This window comes from Falco biarmicus, chromosome 1, assembly GCF_023638135.1.
Source record: "Falco biarmicus isolate bFalBia1 chromosome 1, bFalBia1.pri, whole genome shotgun sequence".
Lineage (NCBI taxonomy): Eukaryota > Metazoa > Chordata > Aves > Falconiformes > Falconidae > Falco > Falco biarmicus.
Genome location: NC_079288.1, coordinates 23,036,256 through 23,053,653, shown reverse-complemented (window position 1 = coordinate 23,053,653; position 17,398 = coordinate 23,036,256). Strand labels below are relative to the sequence as shown.

The window sequence follows — 17,398 nt, the reverse complement described above, 5'->3', positions numbered from 1 at the left end:
AATAATTCTGCCCATTAATTTGTTCAGAAGCAGAGAGCCCTATTATACGTAAGGAAAGGCCAGTAAAGGAATTTGTGCATATAGGTATGGCGCAGGTGGTCCATGTGCTAAGCAAAGGGCTCTGCTCTCCCAATAGTCCTTGTTACTCGTCTGCACAGATCACAGAATGAAAGTGTTCTTAATTGTAATCCCCAAAACGGAAATAATACATAATTAGTGTATAACCAAAAAGCCTTCCCCAGGCATCTCAGATCTGTTTAAGAAGCATCCATGACTACTTTAGCAAGCATCAAAACTCCACTAAATTTTAGAGCTGAGCAGAAAAGTAAAAATATCTGGAGCTTAAAGGATCTTTGTACTTCAAGACCAACCTCCATCCTGAGGTTAGGTTACATCATAAGCCCTTGAAGATCTGAATGGTTTGGTTAATTGCATTTACTTGTCATGTCCTCTTACCTGAGAAATCCATACTAAGGCTATGAGTAGTAACAGTTATAACAACAAAAGGGGATGCCCAACGGATAAAAATCGATGTAAAAAGCAAACTACAAAGAATAAGGTTTAATTTCTCAGGGCTCCTAAAAAAAAAACAAACCACAAAACCACCAACAAAAAAAACTACCAAGATGAAACCCAAGAGAAACGATGAAAACCAGATGAAAGGAGAGCTGGATCTGAGTTGCACTTTCATCTCAGCATTTCAGGTTTTCAGACTTTATAATAAATGACATATTTTTTCAGTTTATGACATAACAATTAAACATATGGCCTAAACCCAGAGACTGAGGGCTAGCTGAAACTCAAAGCATGTAGCTAGTGATTTCAAACCAGCAAAGGGCTCATCGCAATATCTGACCCTTCCACTAGCTAATAGGAATTAAAAAGCAGAGCACATTATTTGGGAGATTCCTGGATTTTGCATAGCAAGCATCTCAGAATTTTTCCTGCAGTAGCTCTTGATTTCACATTGTTAAGTATCCTAGAAGAGGACAGCCTGATTCTCCAGCACATCCTTCTGCTGGATGGTTACACTGCTGCCGAAAACCACAAACTTTTCTCTAGGGCCAACACGCAAACCAAGCGCCTTCTTTACACATAGCACCTTCTGCACCCCAGCACCCCACTCACGGCCACTGCCTTCTCAAGGCTTTCTGCTACAGCACAACTCATCTTCTCAGCCCTCCCTGAGATGCAATCATCTCCACCTCGATTAAACAGAAAAAGACCAAGCTGAGGAGTTTAAAATATTCAGAATTCCAGCTCAGAAAGAGAGAGCTACCAGTGGCCAACATTTCTAAGGGCAAAATTACAGCATGTGGGAATTACAGATCTGCAGACAAACCAGCAATTTGTGAGGAATTCAAGTCACCAGAAGCGACAAATTAGGACCACAACGCTAACAAAATTAGACACAGTCTCCTTTTAACCTCATCTCTGTTTTTAAGGGCTTTTTTTTTAAAAAAAAAAAAAGTTTTGTATTTGTTTTGTTGTTAAAGTTTCCATGAAATCGGGCCGAGAGCAACTGTTTAGGAACAGTTTCCCCATAATTTACTCCTATTACCTTAGGATGTGTGACATTATGGCCATGCCTGTACAAGGACGTTTCTCAGCCATTTAACAGTGACAGTCACCCAGCAAAGATAAAATTAGAAACATGAAAAAGTCCATAATCTTTGCAAATATGCTGCTTGACAGGAGGCTGTCATCTATAGGGTTTTTTTTGGTTGTTTTTTGTTGGGTTTTTTTTGAGGTTCCTTTGCATTCTTCAGTCTTCTCTCCAGCTGGGGACACTGCTACAGTCAAAAAGCAGCTCTTTCCCAATGTGACTTTTGCTCATCTACGTGTCAATAGACTGAACCATGGAAAAACAAAAAATGAACCAAGCCAATTTCCAACCCCCTCCACTCAGTAACAATAAAATCACACAACAGCATCTTTAAAACCATGCCTGTTCGTTTTGATAATTACTTTAACAGTTCATCTAAGCGTGGCCTCTCAGCCCCCGTCTCCAGAGGAGAAACCAAAACCCGAAGGAGAAAGAGGAAACGGCTCATCTGCTGAATACAATGTTCGGAAATGTGAGGTGAACATTCCTCACCAAAGCAAGATAAATGTTCCCACCCGAGCACAAAGAAAGGCTTCATATTTCATATATCTTCCATTGTTTGAGCTTGCTTGTACATAAGTAACTACATTTAGCCATCACTAATGGGAGAAATTTAGCAACTAAAAAGATTAATGTTTTTAACAGTGCAATAGCAGAAGCAACAAGGCAAGCTGCACCACGTTCAGTTCCACCAGCCTTCTCCAATTCTGACACAGAGATTCACCCTTCCACAGGAACAGCTACGCTGCAATACCCAAATGCAAACATCACCTGAAAACTATCCACAATGAGGAGGCTGCAGCAACCAACCCCAACAGAAACCAAATGCCACAGTTTTCTGCTTAGGCTAAGCAGGGCTTTTAGAAAGCTCCACTGCACAATGCTCTCTGGATGATTTTCAGTGATAGAAGGGATATAAAGCCTGTGTGGAATCAAAGAATTCTGGATTGAAACAAGTGAATGCTTTGAAGTGTAAAATGTTTTAATGAGGTGGCTTCATGACATCAGGAAAGCTCGGGTCCGTAGTGATTGAGACAGTGGTTTCAAATGAAAAAGTGTTGGTTTGACTCCATGGGGTTCATCAGGCAGTGAAAACGATAGCGGGAGGACTTGTGCAGAGCAGGCAGACCTGGCAAGTCTCACAGCCCCATGGCCATTTCACACTCGCATGCTGCTGCACCTCGATCCTACCCAACAAAGTGCAGCTGCTCAGGCAGGTGTCCCGGGCACGCAGGGTGCTGCTTGGGGGAAAGGCAGCAGCCCTGTACCCCAGAGAAGGCACAATGCCCAGAAGATCTGAATAGAAACAGCGAGAGAGGCTTTCCCAACCTACAGTGGGTTTCATAGAAGTCTGTAGTGTTCCACAAGTGACTGCTACTGTCTCGAATGACCCAGCATCCTTGCACAGTTATCACTTGACACCAATTGCTGGTGATTTGGGTTGCTGCCTTTCTTTATGTATTTAAAAGAAACCTCAGAACACTGCCCGTTCGAGCTTTCATTACATGCTGTGAAAGCACTCTTCAACTGGACCCTGTAAAAATATAATGCAGAGTGTTTATGGACAAAGACAAGCTTTAGAAGACTGGCAAGGAATTAAGTGTCCTTAAAACCACTAATTGAGATAGAAGGAACAGGGAATGCTTATCAGCACAGGCTGCTGGCACACAAGGTCATATCAGCAGCCAGCAATGGCAGGTGCAAATGATGAAATCTGTGCGCAGATTCTAGAGGGACAGCTTTCTAACAGAGGAGCTCTTCTCCACTGGGGCTGGGGCTACTGTTTAATTTGATTACACACAACCGAGAGCCTGGGGGAGGGAGAGAAGGAAAGAAAGAGTGAGGACCCTCTAAGCACCCATGCTGAACTTAAGGGGCGCATGCAGCTGCAGTCTCAGCAGCAGGGGGATTGAACAGTGGTCCAGAGCAAAATTACAGGGGGATCAGACAGCTGACATGGCATGATCCTCTGGTAGACAAAAAATTACTTGCTTTCCCCTCAGCAAACCACACACCGCATAGCAATTCTGACTGGAAAGATGTTATCCCAGATTTAAAGGGAAACTAATCTGTTAAAGAAACATCACAGAGCAGGAGTCTGGAATCTGTGTGTGAACACACCACCACGCGCACAGACTGACACTTTGTCCACAACACTTGCAGGTGCTACGCTCTCTCAGTCCATCGCTAACCAAGTCTTTTACTACCTGGCTTTTTAAGAGCTGCCAGGAGACTTTTACTTCCTAAAACTATCCTAAGTGTGTTCTTGCTTCCCTCTAGCCCTGAAATCTTATCAAAGCACCCCAGGACTGTTTCTTTAGAAGACGAAACAATTCATTCTCTATTGCATCCTGGGTAAAAAGGGAAAAAACTCAAAACAAAAAAAACCCCAACACCAGAGTGGAAGATCATGTCTTCCAGACTAAACCCAAGAATATCACTAAAGAAGAAAATTGCCTGTTGAGAATATTTAGGCACAATTTTTTTAAAAACCTACCTTAAAATTGTCACGACACTACCTACCGGAGTCTAAATTATACTTTCAAAATTATATGTATTAATAATCTAAAGTGTGTAATTATAAAGGAGCAGATATATTTTAGAACTACCATACTTATAAACCTATTTTTTAAAATAGAAATGTTCCGTATGACTGTAAGATCTGTATTTTAGGTCTCCTTTCTTTAGAACCCAATACTTGCAAAGGCAACTGGAGTCCACATGTTGGAATGGAAGCTACAGTGATCTTCTATATTATGTCAGTGGTATTGATATAAAAAAAAAGGGGGGGGGAGAAGAAAAAACAAACCCTATTCCTGCAGAACAAAAGAAGCCCCTGGAAACAGTGGGAAACTGTGCTACTAATAAATTTTCTTCTTACCAGCTTCCTTCATAAAGCTAAACTCATGCAAGCAACAAGATCCATATATTTATTTTAATCTACCAAGAAAACTAAAGGGATGAAAAATACTGGTTTTGCCAGCCAAAAGCATGATTACTGACATTTACAAACAGCTTAATTATCAGATCAATGATTTAAATCTACTAACTAGTGATGTCCACACCATTTGCTTTCTGGCAGTCTGTGCAGAGACCAGAGGCTACTGCCTATGACAAACTATACAACCCGAACTCTCCCACTGCTGGGCTTGTTCTGTACACACAAACCTCTTGCTACAGATGGCCATTGCATAGGAAACCTCTCCCACTCAAGACTAGCTCGTTCTTCAGTTGCACAAGTCTTCGGGGAATAAAACCAAACATCATCAGGTTACAAAGTCCAGTAATTCCTAAATGGTGGTGAGCGTATCTCCTATTCACCTGTGTGCTGGTTTTGGCTGGGATGGAGTTAATTTTCATCACAGTAGCAAGTATGGGGCTGTGTTTGGGATTTGTGCTGGCAGCAGCGTTGATAATGCAGGGATGTTTTCATTATTGCTGAGCAGCGCCTGCACAGCGTGGGGGCCCTTCTGCTCCTCACCCCACCCCACCAGCAAGCCGGCTGGGGTCACCAGGAGCTGGGAGGGGACATGGCCGGGACAGCTGACCCCGACTGACCCAGGGGATATTCTATACCATATGACATCATATGGTTAACCATGGGTTAAACCACAACGATATGGAAAACATCAAGCTCTATTATACCATCCTTCACTAAATATTTAAATCAAGAAGGTTAAATCACAATTCAGATTGTATTGCATGTGCTTACAGATAGAAGCCCCTATCCAGTCACTCACATAACTCATGTTTTTGTCCAAACATTAGCTCTACTGCTAATTCATTCCTGTTAAAGAATATTCTTGTCTTTCACCAATGCAAGTGATTTAAATATATACTTGTGAGGCAAATGTAAGCTTGCAGTGATGTACAGAGTTTGACATTTATACCATTATGTATTTTTGAACATAGTATGACTACAGAAGCATTACTAATTTTGAGTCACTTCCAAGTGAGAACTTTAACAAGAACAATGAAAGGCAGTGCAAAAGTGATTTACCTCTCTCTGCTTCAGCTACTGTTGCAATCCCTCTTGATCCACAGTCCAAAAATCTGGTAATTTTGGTAGCTTTGTAATAACTTAAAGTACACCCACTGTACCTTGAATAGCTGCCAAAAATGTGCCTTAATATCACATGCATCTTAGCACACCTTTAAGGACAAACATAATTTTAACCCCACTTGGAAAAGGGTTTAGCTTCTAAGAGCTTTACTGAAGCATGACACGAGACAAAGAACCTCTGGAAGGGCACTAGGATGTGTTTGCACTAGAATTAAGCTCCTGGAAGCACAGCTGTTCTCCCTGCACCGCAGCTGTAACTTTTGAGATGTCCAGGTTCAGAAAGATGCCCTACTTCTCCAGTGTCCGCAGTCCCAGAGACTTAAAGACTCTGACCCCCAAATTTATTTAAGTAGTAAAACGTCTACCCAATTTCATGGGTCTTAAAGCACATATAAAACAGTGCACTAGCTTCCATAACTGGTCATACATCTAAGCTTACAAAATAACTGTGAGCAAATCCATTTATGCCAAGCTGGAATTTGCCAACATGTAAGAGGTGCAAATTATGATTACCTAAAAATGTATGTTTTATAAAGGAAATAGCAAGTGACCCTAAATTTTAGCAGTTGGACCAAGACCCTGCTATAATGGAATAGGCAAGAGCAGCAAACTCATTAATTTTATTGCTTTTTCAGCACTTCTGTACAGTTCAAAGTACACCACAGAGACAGCAAGCACACAACAGTATGTACTAGGGAAGCACTGCAAGCTGCTCACAAGCATCCAGCACCTTCATACATATGAAAAGCAGATTAAATGAGCACAGAGGTAAACGAAATCAAGTTGGTTATCCCTCAACAGCCAAGAAATGCTGTTGGGGAGAAAGGCAGGGAAGAAAGGGCAAAAGATAAACTCACTGTGGAGTGGGTGCCACCCCCACATTTGGCCAGAATTAGCACCCAACAACCTCACCTTCTGACCAGTGACTCAAGGTTTTTCATTAGGGATTGTGTAATTGTTTATGAAGTCTGTATGAAAGCACAGATGAACAAAGCCACCAGGATACCTCCCATTTAGAGAAAAACATAAAACTTACCTTCCTTGCCTTAGTACCAGTTGGGAATAAAACACACATACACACTTTATAGTGCCCCGAACACCATAGCCTAACTGATCATCAGAAGCTCAGGAGTCTCAGCACATTGTTGTTATAGTCAAAAACCAATAACTAGAAACCAACACCTTAGTATTTCCCCTATATTGTTATAGGAAAGTCATCACAGAGAGATCAGTGTTTGCCCTTCCAAGCACTGCTACTCAGGTACTTTGTTTGGTACTTCCAAGTTACAAATTCCTCAAAAATTGCAAAGGGGAGGAAAAAAAAAAAAAAAAAAGTCTTATCTCCTAATACTACCACACTACATTGCTTTTTGCTCTCCTTCTTCTCTTCCCCACCACTGAAGGAACTAACATATCCAAGACGGAGCTGATCAGGAACTGTCAGTTTTAATCAGAGCATTGTAACTGTCAGTCACTGGTGGCCCTTGGGTATTTAGTTTCCTGAATATATAAAAGATTGTTATCCTGAAAGCTAGTCAGCATTTTTGGCTGCTAGACAGAAATAGCATGACTATTATAAATGTTTTTACATTATAGCTTCAGCAATATTTGAGATCTAATAGCTTAACACACAAATACATGCAATGACCACTCTTTATGAGCCACACTGGTGGATTAGAAATCATTTTTCTTTATTGCATATTTTGTTTCCTAACTTACACAATCAGCATTTATTAATAGTGTTGCAATTCTGTATTAATTATTATTTAGCACTGACAGCATGCCTGGAACTGCACAAAATTAGTCCCTGCCTCAAAGTGCTTAAGCAGCCCTGATTCAGTGTCTCATAACCAACATATCATACACCAACCTGCTCAATTACTGAAGTCTGGATTATCATGTCACTTGGTCAGCTGATGTCACATCATATTATTTAACTTGTGCTGCTCAGGACATCCGAGCCACAGTGGGTCTGGCTAGGATGAAGTTTACAAGCACAAGCCTGTTAGAGAAAACTACCCAACACTAAAGGCAATGTAAAAATGAGAATCCAGTATCTTAGGCACACACACACACAATCCTGTCATAGTCTCACACTTTCAGATGAAAAGTCCCACTAAAGAAATACACAGCAAGAGCACACAGTGGTTTGTAAACTTCCCAAACTGCGCTAGTTGCAAAAATGTGCTAAAGCAACTATGTGTATGCCAACATAAATGCAAAATGCCCAAGGTCATCACTACCACACAGGCACAAATCATGAAATACAGAGGTGACAGGCAGAAAGAAGTGAAAATTGCAAATCAACAGCAGGGCAAGTCCCCCCTGTTACAGATCTTCACTGCTTTGTTGGCGCACTCTCCCAAAGGATCACTTCTCTGAAATGAGAATATGCAGAGAGCGCAGATCATCAAATCCTAGGACAGCCACAGGAGTCAAAGTTAACCTTCGGGGAGGTTTAATTCAAGCCCTGCAGGCTTCACACAGACACAAGTCCTGTTGCCTCTCTCAGTTAACCCACTCTTGTTGTTTTCCACCTTGCCAAGAACACAAGGCTCATATTCTAAGACAGTAACGACATGTTTCTAATACAAATAAAGAAAATGGGAAGCTATGAAACAAATAATTAACTGTGTTTTGTTATTTACATAATTATTCACAGAAGCCTGAACAAGGAGTAAAATGGATTACTGCAGTTTTGGTTCAATGCAGCCTTAAAATAAAAATTCATCACATGCCAAGGCTGAAAGGATTTTCATTCCAGCATGTGGTTCTCTCATACTGCCAGCCAAGCTCCAAGCTGCCGCTGCAGCTATTCTCCGTATAAACCCTGATCTTTTCCCTCTGCTGTTCTGTTCAGCCACTGCAGTTGCTGGCCACCAGCAAAAGCATAGAAAAGTTATTAAAAAAAAAAAAAAGCCTGTAAGAGGTAATAGTGTTCACCAACAACATAATCCTGGTTTGTTGATATTGCTGAAGCCTGAATTTAGGTCTGGCAAGGCATAAAGCAGAGTTTTTCTTCTATGTTTCTCTCCCCTCAGCTAAAATTGCTCTATGATTTCAGTTGTGGTAGAAGATCAGCAGTTCTGGAGAAGGATGACTGATATTTATTCCCTCAAAAAAAGCAGTACAGAACAGGTGGGAGCAGCCACAGTGCTCTCACGATATGCCTCATTGCTGTCCAGAAGGATCAACGTGACAGAAGAACTCAATGGCTTACTCTGTCATTTCGTATTTTGAGGTAACGTGGTGGTTCCCAGTCGTGCCTTCTGTGGAGGCTTTCCTAAAACACACAGCATTGTAAAGAGTGGAAAGAGAGCACCAGAGGCTCCCGAACAGCCCATGTAAGAGCCTTCCAAAGGAAACCTTGAGCCACTCCTGACTGGCAACAGGTCCAGGGAAGCTACCTCAGAAGTGAAGGATTCTACATCCCTTCAGTCAGCCAGGTTTCCTTACGTTCCCACTTTCCTGATTACTTACACTGCTGTAAAAGTGGATGGAAATCAGCGTTCCCTCCCTTTCACTTCCTCTCCCTGCAACCCTACAGAAATAGCTGGGTTACATAAAACAGAAACACCCACAAAACAACAATGAAAACAGATGTGTCAAAAAAAGAAAAAAATGCATACGAGATGCCTACTGTGCGTGCCAATACTAAGTAAAGTATTTGTCCAGTTTATAAATAGCAGCACGAACTATTTTAATAGTAACAGACTCAAAGGGAGGTTCTAGTAAAGAGCTCAGAACTAAGGGTTTGGGTTTTTTCTGTTTTATTTCGAGTTTTATTTTGCCTGTACCTGTCTCAGATTTACTTCTTGACTTTCTGACCAGTTCACCAAAAATAAAATTTTCAAGAGAGGTCCACACCAAGTTCTGTACCCAAACTTCTCTGGAAACCACCAGAAGTTGTTCACCTCACTTACACCTCTCTGGGCTCTAAGCCCAAGCCCATTTCGCTCAATTTCCATTAACCCCCATGGCCCCATAGGCACTTCACAGGTCCTTTGTAGAACTCATTTTGAACATACTTTTTTTCTTTTTAGAACATTCATCACCCTATATCCCTAGCACCAATTTCCACAAACAACTCTCTCAACCAGCAGATGTGTGACATCCTCCATCGTCCATTTCCAACAGACATCTTCACGCCTTCTCCTGTGGTGCTCATCATGTTTGGTAGATGCTGTCTGTAAACACTTACCTTCAAATTCCTCCTCACTCTTTAGCTACACTTCCAACAACGTAAGTCATATCTGCTAATCTCCTAGGGCCCCTTACAGTAACCAATACTGCTCTTGTCTCCTTCAGACTCTCCTACTCATGGCCTACAGCTCTCTGGCATCTCTTGATGTACATGGATTGTAAGTACCTTGGGTGCACCATCTGATTCAGTAGAAGCTGCACAATGATGTCCTGGTCTATGATACACATAAAGCAATGACGATGCAAACAAGCAAGTCAGAAAGAGCTCTGATCTCTGTATTTCCTAATTTCTATCTGTAAAATAAAATTATGGTTTCCCACTGAATCTTCAGAATAGGTACCATGAGTCTTTATTAACAGCTGTAAGGAACCTCCAAGACTTTTCCAAAACTTACTTGATTCAGGTGACACATTGTAACACCTTTCAATCACAAGTTCCTCAGCACTTGAAAGCCCAAGCAAAAGCTATGGGATTTCATATTAGGGGAAAAGTCACTAGCTCTTAATAACATCTGTTGAGCTTAGTAGCCCACCATGCTACCTAATCAGCAGCTTATTTGCTTCTGATGTACAGTCTACCAGAAGCAATAAAGAATAAATGCATAATAAATAGGAACAACTAAAAACAAGTTGACTGATGGAATTTAACCCTATTGCAGCTTGGCATAGTATCTAAAAAGTCCTGAAGGAATGATTACAGAATTCCCACACTTTTGACCAAAGGAGCTTTTCCACCCAGCTTCTGATATTGACAGTCTCAGAGATCAAGAGACTAGTAAGATAATCACATTATTCTTAAGAACACACTCAGTATTTATGAGGATCTTAACTCCATGTAATAAAGGCCATATTCACTGACTGTGATGACTTGGATGCTTTGGGGATAAAATTAATCAACATGCATGAAAGAGGATCTCAGAGTCAAACAGGAAAATCTGCACATAATAACAAAGATAGTAACTATCTGGCAAACCTACATCACAAGGAAGAAAAATACTATGATTAAACATAATAAGACTTCGCTTGAAATGTAAAATACTCTGCAACAAATCCTGCCAACTCGCATAAGAACCAGCAAACAGGAAGCAGCTGACTATGCAATAAAGGCCATCAGGGAAAACACAACATTAAAAGAACTAGATGCTAGTACACAGCCCCTGTCACTGTGCTGTAGAGTGCTTTCTACTGCCTGCTTTTGATGTGCACGAGGTTCAGTCCTTCCCACTTCCACTCACAGTGCAGTACTTGAATTCTGAGCCAGTAACAGGTACCTATTGTCAAGCAAAACATTGTTGTCATCTTGCAAATTCTCACATGTGTGAGCTAGGGGCACTGCTGGCTCAAGTAGGTTCAGTCAATATTCTTTTCTAATATTTTCCAACATTACACTCCTTCCACAGCCTAGGTTGAAATCAGCTCAAAAAATAAAAATAAAAAAAAACAAATAAAAAAGACACACACAAAAAATGAAGAACTTTTACTGCCACTTAATGGTTTCCTCCCTGAAACTATAACCACTGAGCATAGCCTTATTACAACGGGGATAAGGGGCCCTCTTTATCCGGTTACATATACGAGATCTCAGACTGCACGAAGATCATTCAGTATGAAATATGCTATGAGGTAATATATTATTATCACAAATATGAGCTCACAAGTCAAAAGAAGTTTTGGCTTATAACCTCTTGAATGTCTTTGTACTTGAGAGTTAAGTGTTGAACCTTTCCTAACCCTTCAGTTATAGCTTGTACTACATAGTTTTAAACTTGCTTTTCAACTTTCAATAACCATTTGCATGTATGTATCTTCAAAGAATGGTATTTGATTTGCAACTATGTGTTGTAATGGGAGGCTAATTAACACAAATATGGTTATTAGCAAGTTACAGACATTTACAGGACAAAAACAGCAGACCAAAGCCTATGGCATACTGTGTCACAGTGATAGAGAACCTCAAGGATGGACTAACACCAGCCAAGACTCTGCCACTAACTACATTACCACAGGCAAATCGCCGACACTCTACAACTCTGTTTCCCCTTCTGTAGTGGGACAGTAAGACTCGTTTACTTTGCTGGGTAGATCTCCACAGCTTAATTAAATCATTATGTTTAAATTAAAGGCACTACAGAAATGCCAGGAAGTAGCATCTGAATTAGAAGGTGGAGGTGACACCCTAATGAAGCAAGACTATTTTCATCGTCAACAGCAGGCATAGTAGAAGGTCATCCATGGCATAATTGTGAAACCACATTCCAAGCTTCTGAAAGCAAGATGACTTTTCCCAAAACTTCATTAAGGAAGAAGATATGTCCCAGCATCTCCAGATGGCTGAAACACACTAGATTCACAGGTAATCCACAATGGCTTCATTACTCCTAGTTTTCCCCTTTCCTTACTCTTTGCTTTCCTAATAGCAGCAAAACATCATAGCTCTTGAAAGATTGCTTTTTCCACAGGCAACTGTTTTCAGTATCATCAAAGACCTATTAAGAAAATTGCAGAGGATCATCTCCTTCAAGTCAGTAATGTTCAGCACAGAGTTTTCAATCTTTTCCTTAGAAGAGCCACAGCAGAGGCATTCCCACTTTTTGTCTGGGACAGCTTCTCCCAAATACCATTACATTTTAACATTACACACACACACTGGAAATTTCCAACTCTGCATAAATGAAACATCCACTACGACTGCGCAGTCTTTTTATTTTTAATGCATTGGAAGAAATTTATTCTTAAACCGTAAGAAGCAGGTCAGTCCTCAGTGGAGGCCCAGTTTCACCACGTGTTCCCAAAAGAGCTGCCACTTAGTGTGAGGTGTGAAGCTGTACATGTTCTGTATCTCAGAAACTACACTCAAGTTCTGTCACAGAACATCCCAGATACCAAAAGGCACATCCCATCCTAAACTCATTTAGTCCATACTGGGAAGTCATTAAACCAAACCTAGGGAAATAGGCAGCTACTTCCTTGTTTGTTGCACCTGAAAAAAAGATTACCCAAGAACAATTATACACAACAACCTTGTTCCAGACTGTAAACACCAAGAAATACCACATTTGCTGTTTACTTTTTAGCAATGCAAAAGCATTCGCTTTTCATTTTCAGGAGCAAGATGTGCTATAGGAGAGGTCAGCCTAGTTCTTTCTAGCACGTAAGATCTCCTTGTGTTGACTGGATGCGTATCCTCTGTCTTCCATGTTAGAAGACAGTGGAAGATACCCAGCGAATGACATTTGCAACAAAGAGCTCCATACTTGATTTCTTTTCCTAGTGACTAAGTATATAGTTGCATATACTTATTTTATAGATATACTTGCTTTTTTTCATACTTGCATTTGTGACCAGGAAGACCAAAATGATCGCAACTAAGATTTCAAGTAAGGTAGAAGATGTACTTGTAGTATTGTGCCCACATGACTGGATTCTCCATTTGCTTATGTCCATCTGTCAGCTGCCTACTAATCACTTTTGAGTCCACTGACCTGCTTTTGACGAAATTTGACAGCAGGAAGAAATCCCAAAGCTCCCAACACTTTCATTTAAAAGAGATGGTTGGGTAGAGGACAGCCTCTTGTAAGACAAGACAAGAAAGGTTAATGACAAAGGTCAGCTCTTATTTGACGTCAGAGAACCCACAGAAGGGATCACCCTAGAGACATGAATCCTCAGGAACCAGTTTCCATCGGTACTGTTGCTCTTCTAACACTTGTTTCAAATAGAGCTGGAACCAGAAATTAATTTCAGTTCTCACAACAGTTCACTGGCCTTAGGTAAATCATAACTTCTGATGCTACTTCCCCTGCCATAACGTGGCTAGTGTCAAACACCCTTATTATGTTGCTGCAACAATTCATATTTGAAATGTACTTTGAAGGTCTGAAGAGTTGTATTTGCTAATTATTACCTGTCTTGAGACATGAGCTGAATATTCAAAGTGCTAGCTTGATTCATATGCAAGTGCACGTCACATAAGCATGTGGTATGCACGAAGACTCAAAATATAAAAGCAAAGATTGCTTTTAGAGAAGACTTTGTTATAAAGTCAGTTTTGAGCTCAAAACACGTTTTTATTACCGTGTCTCTTCTATTAGACTGGATTTAAATTATTCCCCATTTTGGAGTAGCACTTTGTAAAACACCAGCTTGAAAAATAAGTACCAATTGACAGAAGACAAAAAGATCATGCAAAATTTGATTCTGTCCTCAAAGAAAAGTCAGACGTCTGAGATCTTAGACCTTTGATACGAAGCTGAATTCCACAAGGCAGTGACCGAGCACCATAAAACCAGAGCTTATCCTAGAAATACTGGAAATCATAGCATTGGGACTGGTAGTACTACATGACAGTAGGCAGGTGGTTTTTATCCTCTGTTTGGCCAGGCACTCTCCAGCCTTTCCAGAAATGAAGATGCTTCTCCCTCCCTTTGCTGGAGTATCCCATGCCTTCTGCTCTTACTGGCAGAAAAATCAGATGACAAAGGTCTTGCTGAAAGTACTAGAGCAAACAGGTGAACAAGACAGTGATTTTAAAGGAAAAGGGTGCACGAGTGGGGGCTAGCTTCCTGAAAAGGAAACTCTCCCGTGTATTAAAGTAAAAATGTCTGCCAGAAAGAATCCTGTTTGAGTGTGATGGAGCAAAGTACAATTTCCTTCCATAACAACAGATCAACCCTGTACTTTCAAGCTTCCTCCTGTAACACACTGACTACCAACCGAGTACTCAATACTTCCCAATACAGGCCTTTACATTTCCCGAAGGAGCAAGCCCTGGCTAAAAAACTAAGCCACAACAGCATCAGTTAAATTTTCATTTTGATCCTCCCCCCACCTCCCTAACCCAGACAAAACAAAACCAACCTGGCCAACCTATTCTGACAACACTGACGAGATTTATGTCCCTTGCACTCCATCACTGCCCTACAAACATATATTATTTTAATGCAGCATAAACAAATATGTGATTTGTTTAACACCACATCGAGTCCTAGTGATTAAGGTATGTATATGCATAGAGCAGAATTTATACATGCGCAAATCCCTTTATAAGCTCTGAAGATAAAATTATCAGTATTGCCAAACACAGAATATGTATTATATTTTAATTACATGAGACAGTTGAATACCAACAAGCCTACTTCATTTCTAATTAGAAAAAGTTCAGTAATCATCATCTTGCCTGCTGTTATTGCCTGACAAGAATAAATGAGGAGTCCCCTCTAGGGACCGCACAGTAAACATCCTCACACACGTTTGTTTCGGAGCCAAGCTTCATAGTAGTAGTAATCGCGAGGCGCATAGCGCCTGTCAGGCAGCGCAGCTGGGAAGGTGCATCCGTCGGGGAGTGCACGATTTTAAAACGTTTACCCCAAGAACCAGGCGCTTTACAGAGCCCCTTGCAGCCTCCTTGCCTTGCCCTGCTGCTGCGCACCGCCGCCCGCAGAAGCTGCGGGGCAGCTCCCCCGTCACCCGCTGGGCAGCTCTGCAGAGCAGGGACCTCCTTGGCCCAGCGCTGAAGGGCAGCCTGGCTTCTCCGGGCTGGAGGGGCTCGCCGGGGACACGGCAAAGGTGACACGCTCCGCTGCGGTGTCCCCCCCGCAGCAGTACAAGCGGTCGCGTCCCCCCGTCTCCCAGCAGGCTGTATGTATGTGACAGCGGCTGCACCTGTCACCCACCGCGTTCGGGCCGCTCCCAAGATCAATAACGCTTCTCCTGTCAGCCCATAAATCGCATCAAGTAACGTTCGCCGCCGCTGCCCGGCATCGGTCCCTTCTGGAAAAAAACCAACCCACCAAACACTTACTCCGCCATCCAGCCGAGACAAACAAAGGCCACCTCCTTTTATTTTCCATCAGATTCAGACCCACTGGAGAACAATACCGGGGGGGACGACGCGGGACCCGCACAATGGGCACCGGCCGCAGCGAGGCCTCCCCGCCCAGACGCGGCGACCCGCAGCCCCCCGGCCGGCCCCGCTGCCCCCGGCCGGCCCCGCTGCCCCCGGGGGACGGAGGCGGCGGCGTGCCGGACCAGGGGCTATCCCCGCCGCCCGCCCCTCACGCCCGGGAAGGGACGCCGAGGGGTGCCCTCACCTGCCACCGTGTACCGGTCCAGGTAGTTGAGCACGTTGCCCACGCTGAGGATGCCGGCAGCCGCCACCCGGGCCCGGCCGAGGTTCGGCGCCTTGTGGCGGGCGGCCGGGCGCTCGGGGTGCTTGCCGGCCGCCGGCGGGTTCATCCTGCCCGACAGGGTCTGCACCTCGCCCTCGGCACCCCGCCCGCAGCAGCCCCGCTCGCCGTCCTCCTCCTCCTCCTCGTCGCCGGCTCGGAGCCGCCCGCCGCAGCCCGGGCTGCTGCCGGAGGAGCCGTCGCTTTCCAGGCACATCATGGGCTGCGGGAAGGGGAACGGCGGCGCGCAGGAACCCGCGCGGAGCGACCGCCGGTGCGCCCTCAGCGCCGCATCCCGCGGCCGCCTCAGCCGCCTGCCTGCCTGTCTGCGGGACCGGCCGCCGCCTCAGCCGCCTGCCCGCCTGTCTGCGGGAGCCGCCTCAGCCGCCTGCCTGCGGGACCGGCGGCCGCCGCCTCAGCCGCCTGCCTGCCTGCCTGCCTGCCTGCGGGACCGGCCGCCGCCTCAGCCGCCCGCCTGCGGGACCCGCCGCCTCAGCCGCCCGCCCGCCTGCCTGCGGGACCCGCCGCCTCAGCCGCCTCTGACAGTTGCCCGGCCGGGGCGGGGCCCGCCGCCGGCTCCGCCCCCCCCCGCGCGCGCCCCGCCCGCCTCAGCAGCCGCGCGCGCCCGGCCCCGCCCCGCCCCGCCCTGCGCGGGAAAGGGGGTCTGGCATCTCCTCAGCCCCCCTGAGGTAAAGCCCCGCTCCAGCCCCACGGAGCTCGGCTCCGAGCAGCGCGGTGGGGGCGAGGTTGTCGGTTACCGTCTCCTAGCTTTTATGATTTCACAGCGGGCTCGGAACACGTGGATTGGCGGGACTGTGTAGCGAGCTGGGGAAAAAATAGCCAACAAAAAGGACTCGAGCAATTCTGGCTTGTGCCCAACGGTAAAATACACGTGGGCCACACGCAGGCCCACCCTCAGATCTGGTTTTAAGAACAAATCCAAAAACCCCAAAAACTTCCAACGCCCTGAACTGTCTACAGTGAGGAAAAGGCAGCCGTCAGGGAAGGGGCGATGGCGGGGCAGAGTGAGGGCACACGGGAATGCGCCACCAGCCTCACAGCTTCCTGCTCGGCCCCAGACGATTTTCCTACAGCACAGAAGTTACTTCAGGAACAACACACATCTTCAAAGGAAGTAAAATTGCTCCAAAGTTCCCCTCGCTGAAAACAGTTCCATCCCGCTCCCTATAAAGTTCTACCTTTGAGCTAAGAACAGCCAAGAGAAATTTCATTTCAAAAGGAGGAGTCTTCAAAGAGATTTAAAAGTGTTCACAACCAGAGTGGCTCCAGCCTGTCGTACCTGTAGTAAAACTACAAAAGCTAACTAAAAAACAGAGAAATAAAATGACTGCTAGAGAGCTA

At 44.1% G+C, this 17,398-nt stretch overlaps 1 protein-coding gene across 4 annotated transcripts in view; it reads right to left on the bottom strand.

Annotated features, from left to right (window-relative positions):
* LOC130157691 (sphingosine-1-phosphate transporter SPNS2-like) overlaps window positions 1–16,577 on the bottom strand; it is a 141,456-nt gene extending 124,879 nt beyond the window's left edge. The window contains exon 1 of one of the 4 annotated variants that reach the window (XM_056357610.1): window positions 15,962–16,577. In XM_056357610.1, coding sequence (XP_056213585.1) covers window positions 15,962–16,256 — 295 coding nt within the window. In that variant the 5' untranslated portion in view covers window positions 16,257–16,577. The remainder of the gene's footprint in view (window positions 1–15,961) is intronic. The other 3 variants (XM_056357583.1, XM_056357593.1, XM_056357602.1) reach the window with 3 other exon arrangements.
* Between the last annotated feature and the right edge of the window lie 821 nt (window positions 16,578–17,398).